The sequence below is a fragment of the Bos mutus genome, chromosome 11 (assembly GCF_027580195.1).
Source record: "Bos mutus isolate GX-2022 chromosome 11, NWIPB_WYAK_1.1, whole genome shotgun sequence".
NCBI classification, from domain to species: Eukaryota; Metazoa; Chordata; class Mammalia; order Artiodactyla; family Bovidae; genus Bos; species Bos mutus.
In genome coordinates, this window is record NC_091627.1 from 35,056,312 (window position 1) to 35,071,921 (window position 15,610).

Consider the following 15,610-nt stretch of genomic DNA (forward strand, 5'->3'; position numbering starts at 1 on the left):
TTAGTATTTAATGCTGAATTTAGGTGCAGATGGAAGAAATTAAAATTATGAAAAAATAAGAAACAAGTCTTTAGGGCTAAAATTATGGTCTTCTTAGGATGTTTTGGTTTCTTGTTTTGTTACTACCCTACTTTACACTTTACTATTTCTGCCTGCCCATAGTGGAATTCTCCTTGATTGTCTGCAAGAATTTTTAGAAAGCAGGAGAAATCAACAAGTTCAAGAGGCCCTTTTGACTTCAGCTCTGAGCTTATCATTAATTAAGAGTAGTCTGTTTTTCTCTTAGATTATTTGTGGGAATATAAATTGGTTCAGCTTCTATGGAAAACAGTATGGAGGTTCCTTAAAAAAATAAAAACTATAGAGTTGCCACGTGCCCAGCAATCTCACTCCTGGGCATATATCCAGAAAAACTAATTGGAAAAGATACATGCTCACCAATGTTCATAGTAGCACTGTTTATAATAGCCAAGACATGGAAGCAGCCTAAGTATTGCTTAGGCAGCATTCATTGGCAGATGAATGCTAAAGAAGATGTGGTACATACATACAATGGAATATTACTCAGCCATAGAAAGAAGGAAATAATGCCATTTGCAGCTACTTGGAGGTTAGAGATTATCATACTACGTGAAGTAAATCAGAAAGAGAAAGACAAATACCCTATGATATCACTTCCATGTGAAATCTAAAATATGATAAAAAGGAACTTATTTACAAAATAGAAGCAGACTCACAAACTTAGAAAACAAACATGGTTACTAAAGGGAGAAGGGTGGGGGAGGGATAAATTAGGAGTTTGAGATTGGCAGATACAAACTACTCTATATAAAATAGAGATGCAACCAAGTCCTACTCTATAGCAAGGGAACTGTATTCACTATCCTATAATAAACCATAATATGAAAAAGAATATATATATACACATATATATATCTGTGTGTATAATTGTGTCACTTTGCTATACTCCAGAAACTAACAAAACACTGTAAATCACCTATACTTCAATTAAAAAAAAAAGTAGTCTATTTCTCTTAGATTTTCATCCCTCTTTCCTCTATATTGATGAGCCAGTATGATACTGGATTTGTGTGAAAACTCATTTGTTACTGGGCTTTTCTTTTTGGCTTCTACAGAACCTTGCCTCCTGGAATCCATCAAACCCTGAATGTCTCTTACTGGTGGTGAAGGAACTTGTGCAACAGTATCACCAGTTTCAGTGCAGCCGCCTTCGTGAGAGCTCCCGCCTCATGTTCGAATACCAGACGTTACTGGAAGAGCCACAGTATGGAGAGAACATGGAGATTTATGCCGGGAAAAAAAACAACTGGGTAAGGTTTTTCGAGAAAGGGAGAAAAAGGTCACTTTATCTGTAATAGAATAAAATAATCAATTCCAACATTCATTTATAATAAACCCTGGCCATTTCCTTAGATAAACATGATTGAGGATGCCCGGATACTCTCTCAGTCTCACACCCACAGCCCCTGACTTCTGAGTGTCTGCAGCTGGGAATATGAGTCTCCAAATTTTACAGACTTCCCAGCCGATATCTTTGAGAAACCACATAAATATTAAGGTCTCTTCAAAACTCTGAATTATGAGAAAGTATATTGTATCTCAGCCAGACAAGAGAGGTCAGTAACTCTGGAGCTAACTAGCTTATGTGGAGCCTTTTATAATTTCTTTTACATTGTGTGATCCTTTAAAGACACAAGTCAGAGTGTATCACTTCTCTGCCCAGAACTTTCATATCCCTCTCTTTTTCTCTCACAGTAAAAGCCACCGTCTTTCCAGGGGTGTAAAAGAGCTCAGCGTGATTCCCGTCACCACCATCCTCCATCCATCGTTCCTGCTCTCTCTTCATCTCCTGCTTTCCTGTTCCAAATAATCATCTCAGCCACACTAGCACCTCGCTGTGCTGCAGACACACCAGACATGCCCCTGCCCTTGGGTCTGTGCATAGCTTTCCTGTCATCTGGCTTGTTTCCCCTATATAATCACAAAGCTAATGCCCTTCCTCCTTAAAGATTTTACTCATATGTGACTTTCTTAGAAATGCCTGTATTAAAACCCCCAATTTTTTTAAACAACTTTTTTTGAGGTATTATTTTGATATCATATATCCACCCATTTTAAGTGTAAAGCAAGTTGAACAACCACCATCAATCCAGTTTTTGAATGGTTCCATCATCCCAGTGATATCCCTCAATGCCCATTTATAGTTAATTCTATTCCCACCCCCAGTTTTGGGCAACCACTAATCTAGTTTCTGTCTATATAGGTTTTCTTTTCTGAACATTTCATGTACTTGCATACTTGGGAAATACTGTGGGTTTGGTTTCAGACGACTGCAAATAAGCAAATACCAAAGTGAGTTACTTGAATTTTTTGGTTTCTGAATATACATATGAGTTATATTTACACTACACTGTAGCCTCTTAAATGTGCACTAGCACCATGTCTATAAAAAACTTTTGATATGTTCTGCTTAAGTCCAACGTATACACTGAGGAGGCATTACATAAGAGTGAATACCCCCAGAGATCATCGGGAGCCTACCACACTTCCTTATTATGTTTGTTGTTTGTCTCCTCCCAATGGAACGTAAAATTCCACAAAAGCAGAGATATTTGTTCACTGGAAATATCGTAAATACTTAGAACAGTGCCTGGCATATTGTTTACATTCCATAAACATTTGTTGAGTGAATGAATGAATGAGTAAACTCTAGTTTATCTAAGCACAGAGTAAGTTTAGGGTCCCTTCTCTGTGTTAAGCCTTTCAGATTTCTCTCACTCTTTCTTTTTTAGTTAAACATACCTCTCCCTTTTTGCTCTTCAGCTCTTTCTCAAAGGACATGTTTTCCAAGGTCTTAGATGTGATTAATGCCTTTGAATCAGTAGGACTAAAATTTATCCTTGTTACAAATCATCTTGTTTGTTCAGTTCAAGGTTTTTTGGTTTGTTTGTTATTTTGTAAATTTATTTTGTTTATTTTATTGTGGTAAAAGACACGTGAAATTAAATTTGCCGTCATAAGTGTAAGTGTACAGTGCAGTAGTGTTAAGTTTGTTCACATTGTTGTGCACTCACTCTCGAGAGCTTTTCCATCTTGTAAAACTGAAACTCTGGACCAGTTTAAACACTAACTCCATTTCCCTGCAGCCCTTGGCAGCTACCTTTCTACTTCCTGTCTGTATGATTTTGACTCCTTTAGACACCTCATATAAGTGGAATCGTCTAGCATTTGTCTTTTTGTGATTGGCTTATTTTGCTCAGCATAGTGTCTTTGAGGTTCATCAGTGTTGTAGCCTGTGACAGGATTTCTCTCCTTTTTGAGACTGCTTGGTATTCCAGTGTACACTTATGCCACATTTTGTGTATCCATTCATCCATCAGTCAACATTTGTGTTGCTTTCACCTCCTGGCTATTGTGAATCATGCTGACTACACCTGAGTACGTACAAAGACACTCCTTTGAATTCTTTTGAATACATCCCCCAGAGTAGGATTGCTGGATCATATTGCTAATTCTGTTTTTAATTTTTTTTTTGAGAAATCTCTGTAATGTTTTCCATAGTGGCTGCACCATTTTATATTTCTACAAGTAGTGCAGAGTTCAAGGTTTTTAAACTGTTATTTTGAAACTTTATTCATATGGATAGTAAGGAAAACTTTACTGAACTTAGTTTATCCTCTAATCCAAGCATTTCTCATATTAAACAATCACCTTAGTTGTCCTTTCAAAAGAGTTGTTAGGTTAATTTGGCATGACTTCTTGATGAATCTGTTTGTGTTGTCTTTAGTACTGATAGATTCCTTTAAAGACAGAATCACTGTCAAACTAATTGGTCTTTAGTTTTTAGGATTTTCCTTCCTACCTAATTCCCCCTTTTAATATTTATCCAGTTTTATGGTGCCATTTCTGATCTAAGAATGTTTGAAATTATGTTCATTGGCCCAGCTAATACTTGAATTGTAGTTCTTCTGAATGTCGGAGTATAGTTAGGTAGTTTGAATTTATAGTATATTTAAAACTTTCAATTTAATGTTACTGATTCTCCATTCTTTACTTATAAAATCTACTACTGCTGTGTTACCCCCAGATTATTTTCATATGCTGTTGAGTAGTTTGTAAGCATCAGGGCAACAATGAATGATTAAGGACTGAGGGGAAGTAAAGGAACTGAGAGCCCTGTAACAAGACAGTGTGGACAATTGGAAGCTAAGCTGACAGCAAATCAACCCAAGGAGGAGATCAACAGAAGTAGGAGCTGAGACAGTAGAAGTGAAAATATAGGTACATGAGTTAGTTCCTGGTCCAAAAACAGAACATAAAAGTGAGTCTTGCAGAATGAAACACATTGGAGCTTGATGTGCTGCTTCAGGAACATGGTAAAGGACAACTTGCTACTGGAATTCAAATACACCCCAAGAGTTTGGTTGACAAATGTGGGACCCTAGCAGAAAGAAAGGAGTTTGATTTTGAGGTGAGATCTTTTGAATCAGAGGCTTTATTAGTATCCTACTGCTGCTGTAACAAATTACCACGATCTTGGTAGCTTAAAACAACACAGATATATTACCTTATAGTCCTGGTGGTCAGAAGTCTGAGGTCAGGCTCCCTGGGCTAAAATGAAGTTGTTGGCCAGGCTGTGCTCCTTCTGGGGGTCTGTTTCAGGGCTGAAGAAACCAAAGAAATGGGCAGATGTGCTTCAGAGGAATTTGAGAAATGGAGAAGCAGAAAGATCCTCAGGGCTGTAGAAAGTAAAAACATTCTGGAGATTTTTAAAAGAAATTGCACTCAGGTCTTTAAGTGGATGATTTGCAGGCATTTAAATAAGAATGCAATACTCAGTTGGAAGAATAGTTAGGTAACTAAGAAACAGTTATGGCAAACTTATTTTATCCTTTTAAGGAAGGTTAGATTGTCTCATTTTCAGTAAAGCATTCAGTCATTCTCTCTTAGTATTCTACTGTGTGCTCCTTTCTTAGTTGTCTGAGTCTCTGGAAGAGCTACATCTAAGAGATTGGATGTACGTCTAGTTTGCCATCAGATGTCTTGTGAAATGTCACAGAGATGCTCCTTTGATCCTATTTTGTTCCTTCTTTTATTAGGTAATTGAAAGGCATGCTTTTCAGTTTTTCTGATAATACAGAGCTTGGAAAGATAATTATTTTGAAAGACTACAGAATCAGTATTTTAAATGATATTTATACGCTCTGGAATGCTGCACCATACCTGTAAGATATAATTCAACAGGGCTAAGCCAGTATACAAGTGATAAAGAAAGTCTACTATGCTGCTAATGGTTGGATTAAAAAAAAGCAGTCCTGGCTTTTGCTCTTGAAGGTGTTAAAATCCAGTTAAGAAGACTCAACACGTATTTGTAAAAGATGAAATAGCAACGCTAAATAGATTGCCTCAAATGGGATGGACAGCCTGTGTATGAATTCAGAAGAAGACCCAATCACTGAGAAATGAAGTAACTATGGAACCTTCACTGGTGAACCGGAATTGACCTAGGCCCTAAAGGAAGGTGGAGATAGGTAGCACTATAGGTAGAGGAGGTCAGCGGGTTATGTAGTTGCAGAGAAACTTGAGGGAAATTCCCCAGTGTCCAGTGATTAGGACTTCCACTGCAGGGGGCCCCGGTTCTCTCTCTGGTTGGGGAACTAAGATCCTGCAAGCCATGTGGTGCAGCCCCCAAAAAAGAAAGAAAAACTTACAGGCGTAGCATATGTGGGAGACAAGAATTATAAGTATTCATATGACTGGTTTACGGATCAGTAAATCACATCTCTAATGTCTTACTGTAGCAAGAAAACATTTTAATATGAAATAAATTGATATAGGAAATAAAATATGAAAACTAATATATTCTTTTAATAAAATAGAGCAAGAATCAATATGTTCTTCCTGGGCTAAATGTGAATCCATGTATTGTGGTTCTCCTGATCCTACTAGTCCACCTGATAAATATTTTCTGGAAGGAATCTAAGACTGTGCATAGTGACTGAAGACCTTTGGATTACAACATCCTGTGTTCATTTGAGAGGATGGTGGCTTTCTATTCCCCTTTCTGTTTCCACTTTTGCCATTACTGAAGTTTTCTTTCTAGAACATATGTTTACATTCTTAACCTTCCATTTCTGCTCTAAAAGTACAAGGCTCTAAAAATCCTGAGATGCCTCTTCCGTTTTACCATCAGTTGGCAAAAGGAAAAATTTAAAAACCATGTAGAAGAGAGAGTGAAGGCTCTCGTCTCCTGTTAACCTTCTGACAAGCAAGTTAATTTGAAATACACTGCTTTTCCATGTCACTGCAGACACTCTTCTTTTTTCTCCCCAGTTTCCAGTTAGAGGATTTCACAAAGTGCACATTTGAAAGTAAACACTAAAATTAAAAAAAATATATCAGCACAAACTCTTTATTATTCTTTGCCATGGTCTTTTTATGAAGCCATCTCTCTTATTGCTTTGTCCATCTCCTTTAATGAATAGAGTTTTTAATGAGTAGAGTTTTGAACACTGTTTTCTTAGTTTGTGCTGGTTTTATAATTTTTAATAAATGCCATTTTTTTAAACCAAGAGAAAACAGACGATACTTTGGGATGCAAGGTTACCTGTTCAGAATGAAGAATTCTAATGTTCCTGCATGATCAGAGTAATTTTAAGAAGATATATTAAATAGTTACAGATTCACAAGAAGTTGCAAAATAGTACAGAGAGGTCTTATACCCCTTTCACCTGGTTTCCCCCAGTGGTTATATTTTATAAAACCAAGAAATTGACATTGATACAAAGTATGTGTATGCCATTTTATCACATGAGTAATTTCCTGTAATCACCACTGTAGTCAAGATTCAGATTACCACAAAGACCTCCCTCCTGCTGTTTGAGCAGTTATTTTTAAGGTTAGAATTTTAATTTTGATGAATGTCCCAATGTAAGCTATAGATACTAAAATTATATATACTGTTTTAATACAGTATATCAACATAAAGGTACATTATAAGTTTTCTCAATGGACAAAATTTAAGGTCTCACTTTATACTGTAAATAATCAACTGCTTTCCTGTGTCAGTAGTATCTAAAGAACCAATGTCAGTTAATAGTAACAAAGCACAGTAAGCAAATTTGTGAGTTTTTCTTTGGCTTTTAATTACCAGAGCTCAAAGTTAGTTTATCATCCCTAATATTTTGATCAAAGGCATTTTTCTTTCCTGCTATGAAAAGAATGTTTTGAGATGTTCTAAAACCACATATTTTCACATATTTTACATATTAAAGAGCACCAGTGGGTGATCTGTGAGATAAAACATTTTTTTAGCAACTGATTTTTTCCTTTTGTGGGAATTTTCTTAATAATGACATATGATGGAGACTGAAACAATTACCCCCGCCCCCTTTTTTTTTTTTTTTGCTGTACCTGGCCACAAATCCCAGTAAGATTTTAAGAATGTATGGCTTATCAACTCTGGCGACATTTTAAAATACCGTGCAGAGAAGAAAGGAGCCATTTCATGATAGCTCTTCATCTGAATTAATGACATGATTTTGTCACCCCAGCTTGCTGTGATATTATGTTTGAAGGAAAGTATATGAGCAGTGTTAAAAGATAACCTGAGACATACTAAAATTTTTAAGTTTATTTGAGCAAACGTTGATGCATAGTGGTTAGGAGCATTCTACTGCTAAGAGTTATGGGCAAGGGATTTAGAGAGAGGACTTGGAAGAAAAGCAAGGCAGTTGTTTGGCTAGAGCTTGAAGTGGTTGCGTTATTTGGAAAAGACTAGTTGGCTGTTTGTGACTGGCTATTCTTAATCTTAAGGCATTTACAGAAAGTGATTCTGGCTTAGGTTTCCGTTTGCTTAAGTTGGCTACCAAGGCATTAGAGTCATCTCATCCTTATGGTCTCCTTGTTTGATTAATTTTATAACAAGGTGGTTCGAGTGTAAGCTCCTTTAGGGCAGAGGCTTCAACAATACGTGAACAGTCAGATGTTCAAGCTGGGTTTAGAAAAGGCAGAAGAACAAGAGATCAAATTGCCAACTCCATTGGATTATAGAAAAAGCAAGAGAATTCCAGAAAAACATCTTACTTCTGCTTCCTTGACAATGCTAAAGCCTTTGACTCTGTAGATCACAACAAACTGTGTCATACACTAGTCATATAACACACATGAGGCTACTGAGCACTTGAAATGTGGCTGGTCTGAACTGAGATGTATGCAAATGTGAAATACAGAGTTCAGGAAACTGGCACAGAAAGTGGTCTCATTAATAATTTTTCATGTTGATTATATGCAGAAATGATAGTATTCTAGATATACTGGATATATATTATTGAAATTAATTTCACCTTTTTTTTTTTTTTTTTTTACCTTTTTAAATATGGCTATTCAGTTCAGTTCAGTTGAGGCACTCAGTCATGTCCGACTCTTTGCGACCCCATGAATCGCAGCACGCCAGGCCTCCCGGTCCATCACCAACTCCCGGAGTTCACTGAGACTCACGTCCATTGAGTCAGTGATGCCATCCAGCCATCTCATCCTCTGTCGTCTCCTTCTCCTCCTGCCCCCAATCCCTCCCAGCATCAGAGTCTTTTCCAATGAGTCAACTCTTGGCATGAGGTGGCCAAAGTACTGGAGTTTCAGCTTTAGCATCATTCCTTCCAAAGAACACCCAGGACTGATCTCCTTTAGAATAGACTGGTTGGATCTCTTTGCAGTCCAAGGGACTCTCAAGAGTCTTCTCCAACACCACAGTTCAAAAGCATCAATTCTTCAGTGCTCAGCTTTCTTCACAGTCCAACTCTCACATCCATACATGACCACTGGAAAAACCATAGCCTTGACTAGACAAACCTTTGTTGGCAAAGTAATGTCTCTGCTTTTGAATATGCTATTTAGGTTGGTCATAACTTTCCTTCCCAGGAGTAAGCGTCTTTTAATTTCATGGCTGCAGTCACCACTTCCAGTGATTTTGGAGCCCAGAAAAATAAAGTCTGACACTGTTTCCACCGTTTCCCCATCTATTTCCCATGAAGTGATGGGACCAGATGCCATGATCTTCGTTTCTGAATGTTGAGTTTTAAGCCAACTTTTTCACTCTCCTCTTTCACCTTCATCAAGAGGCTTTTGAGTTCCTCTTCACTTTCTACCATAAGGGTGGTATCATCTACATATCTGAGGTTATTGATATTTCTCCCAGCAATCATGATTCCAGCTTGTGCTTCTTCCAGTCCAGCGTTTCTCATGATGTATTCTGCATAGAAGTTAAATAAGCAGGGTGACAATGTACAGCCTTGACGCACTCCTTTTCCTATTTGGAACCAGTCTGTTGTTCTAGGTCCAGTTCTAACTGTTGCTTCCTGTCCTGCATATAGGTTTCTCAAGAGGCAGGTCAGGTGGTCTGGTAGTCCCATCTCTTGAAGAATTTTCCACAGTTTATTGTGATCCACACAGTCAAAGGCTTTGGCATAGTCAATAAAGCAAAAATAGATGTTTTTCTGGAACTTTCTTGCTTGTTCGATGATCCAGTGGATGTTGGCAGTTTGATCTCTGGTTCCTCTGCCTTTTCTAAAACCAGCTTGAACATCTGGAAGTTCACGGTTCACGTATTGCTGAAGCCTGGCTTGGAGAATTTTGAGCATTACTTTACTAGCGTGTTAAATAATGTCAAATTGCCTAGAAGGATCAGAATAGCTGGAGGGTCTGGAAAAGGGTGACCCTTTCACTGCTGGCCATGATGATGGAGTAGATATTCTGGTGACACCATTCTGCCACATGGAGCAGGGGATACAAGGGGCTTCTCATCATCTCTGTTTAATTTATGCCACTTGGGAGTTAAAGTCTGATGGCATTTCACCTGTGGCAGGGATAAACTTGTGTTTGCGCCTTTGGAAAAATGTGTATCATGGTAGTGAAATCTATTAGAGTCACTTCTTATAACTGTCCAGGTTTGTTTGTTTTGTTTTTAACCGCATGGAACTATTGGGAGTTGAACAGTATTTAAAATAATAGAACCAATGACAGGGGCTCTAAAATTTTTATTGTTTGTGTAATGGAATTTGCTATATTGGATTTTGACCTGTATGTCACTAAGAGTACTTAGGATCTTGTCACAACCGTTTATTTGTCAGGTTTTTACTTTATTTACTAAAAGTGGTTGTGTGCATGTATGGGTGTGTATGTTTGGGCCTAAATTTCTTTATATCTCAAGATGTTTAAATATGGTAGGTTTTTCAATCTTACTAATCTTTAAAAGGACCTTTATTATTATTATTTTTGGAGGCCTGGTGTGCTGCGATTCATGGGGTTGCAAAGAGTCGGACATGACTGAGCAACTGAACTGAACTGACTGATCAGTAGAAAATTCCAATTTTCCTTTAGCAGCAGGGCCCATCAAGTAGAAAAAACCTGGTTTTACAGAAACATATGAAGCACAGAGGAAATCCTTTGCCCGCACCTCGCAGAGCAACGTGTGAGGAAGGACTGGAATTGTGTCACCTCACTTGTATTTGTGATGCCACTTGTTGGTTCTGAAGTCTTGGGTGCCTTGCCACATTCTTGGTAGTACTTAGCTGTTGGGGGCACCCCTTGCACAGTTTCCTCAGCGTGAGGAGAACGTATGAGTATCTTCAAAGAACTGACTGAGTCCAGTTTTAAAAAGCTTCTCTCTACATATAAAAGGAAGAAGATCAAGAATCTCGTATTTGAAGTGTTCTGTAAGACAGGTCCTCAGACTTTTTTTTAGGGCTTTGGGGAAATGTATGTATAACTGTACCCTACCTCTCCCAAAGAGTTGCCTGGTTTTCAATTCTTTTCAATGAATTTGTGGTAACAGTAACTTTTTCATTGTAAAAACTGTGGAAATAGTGTTGATTAGATCAGGAGACACCTGAGCCAAGCAGAGTTCTTGCCTAGGAGTTTGGAGTTAGTTGTGAGAGTAAGATTGGTCTTGTTAGGAGTAGCTGGTCTGTAACATGTATATCTAGGACCTTTTTTCCCCTCAAATTATCTAGTCAAAAGAATCAGAAAGTGGTAAATAGAGAGTAAGATGAAGCACAGAGAGAGCAGAGATAAGGGACAGAAAGTCCTGGGGGCATTAGAGTTCTTTGAACTGAGGTTGGACTGCTTTTAAAATATTAGATTCCCTGAGATACTGCATATCTTTAAAATAAAGTATCTTTTATTTGCTCAGTTTAGTTTGAATTAGAATTCTCTCACCTGAAACTAAGAGTCCTAACTTAGTTACCTCCAATGCATCTTGTAAATATCTCCCTCCAAGCATCCCTTTGTAATATTTTGTCTGTCTGTCAAGATAGACTTTAAGCTCTGTGAATACAGAGACTGTATTTTGTTGATCTTAACATCTCTATTATCCAGCCTGGAACTTGGCATGGTGGGTGCTCAATAAATGCTTGTTGAATACATGAATGAGTATATGATTATAAGCATCTCATTATATATACTTCTAGTTTTATTTTTCAAATCTCTAAAATGTTTTTGAGTGGGTAATATATTCTAGTGTTCAGAAATCAAAATGTATATAGTAAAAGGTCTCCCTCCCATCATTGTCTTGTGTCCACCCAAATCAAACCTCCTTCCTTTCTTTTTCCTACCCCAAAAAGCGCTGGTGTAGCTTTTATCTAGTGTAGTTTTTCAGGGTTTCTTTATGCACATATAAGCAAATACAAATACACACATACACATATATACATACATATATGCATGTGTGCATGCAAAGTTGCTTCAGTCATGTCTGACTTTGTGCGACCCTATGGACTAGCCTGCCAGGCTCCTCTGTCCATGGGGTTCTCCAGGAAGGAATACTGGCATGGGTTTCTTTGCCTTCCTCCTGGGGATCTTCCTGATCCAAGGATCAAACTTGCATCTCTCCTGTCTCCTGCATTGGCAGATGGGCTGTTTACCACTAGTGCCACCTGGGAAGCCCCTATATACATAGATATTCCACCTTTTTATGCAAATAGTAACATATATTACATACCCTGTTTTGCAGCTTACTTCTGACTTTATATAGCTCAGATCTTTTTTCCATATAAGCATTCCTTTAAAAAAATGATTGTATATTACTACACTGAATAATTGAACTGTAATTTATTTAATATGAATTTATTGTTGGGCATTAAAGTTGTTTTAAATCTTTCACTGTTACAAATAACACTGTGGTAAATAATCTTGTACATCTGACTTTGCCTGTGTTCCAGTATGTCTATAAGATAAATAACTAGAAATGGAATTGCTGGATTAAAGATTATATGTGTTTATAATTTTATCACCAGAATGCCCTCAGAATGTTTATACCAATTTATTAACCCAGCAGCAACATATGAGAGTGGTTGTTTCTCCACAGCATTGCCAGTTGTAAATTAAGCATATTTGCAGATTTCTGTCATGTTCCACTTTGCATAATGGTCAGGTAGCTCCTGTTAGACTAACTCATCCACAGATACAAAGCCATGTGCCTTAAGGCACTGGAGAGTGATCAAAAGCAGGCAGATATTAGATGGGAGGTTGATACTTAGAAGGGAAAGCAGAGCTTATGGGATAAAATCTAAACATCTAATATGTGTGAAAGAAAGCAGGCAAATAATTTGATTAAGTAATGCCCAGATATTTTCAAATAGAATGGAAGACATGCATTTACAGATTTAAGAATCTCAGCACACCCCAAACAAGACAAATGCAGGGAAAAAACAAGGCACGTCATAGTCAAAATACTGAAAATCAGACATAAAGAGAAAATCTTAAACCACCACAGAAAAGAACACTTTACATATAGGTGAAAGTTATTTGTGTCACCACTAACTTTTCATCAAAAACAGTGGAGATCAGAAGACAGTGCAGTGCTATCTTTAAAGTGCTGATAGATTTCTCCCAGTCTGTTTGGTGAAAAATGATACTCAATTTAGTTTTAATTTGTATTTCTTTTGATATGAATGAGGTTAAGCATATTTTCATATGCTTAAGAGTCTCTTGTATTTCTTTTCTGTTTATCCTTTCTTTTTGTTCTCTTGGGTTTTTAATCTCTTCATTAAGAGCGTTGTTGTTTGTGATGGAGTTGCAAATATACTTTCCTCAGTTTGCCAGTTGTCTTTTAACTTTGTTGATGGTGGTTTTTATCATCCAAGCAATTTTTATGATCAGGTAGTCCAGTTTGTCTATCTTTTCTTTTGTGGCTTTTGAATTATAAAGTCATTCCCTGCTGCCAGCTTGTATAAAGACAGTTGTCAGTGTTTTCTTCTATATGGTTTCAGTTTTTACACTGAAATCCTTAGTCCACTTGGAGTTTTCCCTTATATATGATGTGAAATATGGGTCTAAGTCTTATTTATTTCTAGATGACTACCCAGTTGTCCCACATTATCAGCTAGGCACTAAATCTTCTGGACTGGTTTCCTGTCCCATTAGTATGTCTGCTGATGTAACAGCAGACTATCCTGCTATAATTACTTTGTTTTTATATGATGCTTTGCTGTTTGGTATAGCTAGCCTCCTTTCATTGCTTTTCCTTTCATTGCTTTTCTTCTTCACAGTTTTCCTGGCTGGTATTTAGTCTTTTATTCAGAATAGAAGACGTTTATCAGTTCCTGGCTGGTATTGATTGTTTATTTTTCCACACGGTCTTTTGACTCAGCTTTTTAAAGTTCCCTCAAGTAATGAGCCCCAAAGCCTGGACAGGGGCTTCAGGCCAGGTCTTCCTGAATATGCTCTCAGAGCTCTCTGCCCTTTTATGGATATTATTTTTTGGGGATTTTAAATTATGGGAGTATTATTTTATTTTGAATTAATGACTGACTCACTCACTAGAATATAAGCTCCAGGAGGGCAGGAATCATGTTTCTTTTACTCACTGTATTTGTAGTGCCTCATATAAGGCCTGGCACATGTGAGGCTCTTAATCTACAGTAATGAATAGGTGAATGACTTTTGAATCTTGAGGTTGAGTTTTGACTCTCTCTTACACTCTCAATGACTTCAGGCAGGTTTCTTGACTGTTCTAAGCCTCAGTTTTCTCATTTCTAAAGTCGATGTAAATGAATTATTCCTACTGAACTGGGCTTTGGGAATAACTAAATGATATATCTTAGAAAACATTTTTGTGAAGTGTGAGATGTTCTAATTAGACTAACTTTGGCTTTCCTTCTCACCTGTGGTAGATAATTATGCATTTAACAAGGAACAGTCTCTAGATTTAGGCTGTTGGTTCTGAGTCCATTTGAAGATTCATCTACCAAGCTGTCACACAGCTGAAGTTAGTCACTCGAGTATTTCTTAGCTTTTAGCCACCTAAGCATTAAGACAGTCAATTTCAGATAACAGCTTGTTTGTTGACAGCAGACTGTCTTTAAGAAAGGAAATACAATTTCACTTTGCAGAGCAACCTTGTTTTGGAATCCATTCTGCACAAGATGTCTACCTGCCACTTCTGAAAGGAAAAGAGAACTATGACGCAGCTGCTGTTACCAGAAGAAAAGCTTAGACCTAATAAACTGCCAAAACTCAGCGTTGTTAGTTTAAGTTACTTGCCAATGTACTATAACTTGAAGGAAAGGGAGGATGTGCATTTTTATTGCTAATGCTGGGGAGATTGCCATAAAGCAGTTGGCAGAACGGCTGACATTTTAACGGTCGTAGGTCAGATCATCTTCTGCGTCTATCGAAGAGAAGATTTGACCAAGGATTGACAAAAAGGAAATCAGATGATTCTGTTGACTTGGCTACATCTAAATGTCTCCTTTTCGGCTTACAGGAAAGATTGCTATGGAAGCAGTCTTTGATGTTGCAACAGAGTGGCTGTAAATTGCTTGAATAACTCTTGGAACTTCAAATATAAAAACACAGGAAGAGTCACTGTCTGAGGTCGAACTTGAGGAGTTTTCACTTGTGTTATGCTCCTCATGTAATGTTTGGGGCTCAAATTTTACATAAGATATGTTTTCAATCACTGTTTACTCAGTTTCCCAAAAAAGGGTTCACTTACAGGTTGCAAGGAAAATCCGTGGCAACTGAAAACTGAATTCTAGAACCTTAGTCTCCAACGTTTCTGACGCTATTAGAAACAAGTGCAAAATTTTCTTTGTTCTCTCAAAGGCAAAATAAAGAATGTATAGTAGGCTTGAAAGTTAGAGATCATAAAGCACTTTTTATGGTTTCCAAAAAGTTCAAATTCTTTACACACTCTTAAGGTTTTTTTTATTATTAATTTAGTTATGTAAATCAGCCCTTTTCTGATAAATAATATTAATCCTGAGATCAACATTTCTTTTATTGTGAATTTAGCTGTATAAATCAGTCTTTTGCCACCAAACATAAATTTATATTAGTTCTAGGATCAACATTTTGAGAAGGGATAAAATAGGGATCGTCTGAGCATTTTAAAAAGAATGTTGGGCAAAAATAGCCAGTAGAATAAAAATACATTGTGCAAGCTAAAATAGGGCAAAAGAGCTAAAATGCAGCCCATGGACTAAAATAACTGGCAGTTCAAATGAGTCCAAGGGCTAAATATGTGAATATCTTCCGATTACCTTATATATAGAAGAGTTTTTAATTTTTTAAATTGCACATTTCACTTCTT

At 37.2% G+C, this 15,610-nt stretch overlaps 1 protein-coding gene across 2 annotated transcripts in view; it reads left to right on the top strand.

Annotated features, from left to right (window-relative positions):
• BABAM2 (BRISC and BRCA1 A complex member 2) overlaps positions 1–15,610 on the top strand; it is a 421,888-nt gene that overhangs the window by 119,481 nt on the left and 286,797 nt on the right. For both annotated transcript variants that reach the window (XM_070379299.1, XM_005903863.3), the window contains exon 5: positions 1,137–1,331. In XM_070379299.1, the coding sequence (XP_070235400.1) occupies positions 1,137–1,331 (195 nt within the window). The remainder of the gene's footprint in view (positions 1–1,136; positions 1,332–15,610) is intronic.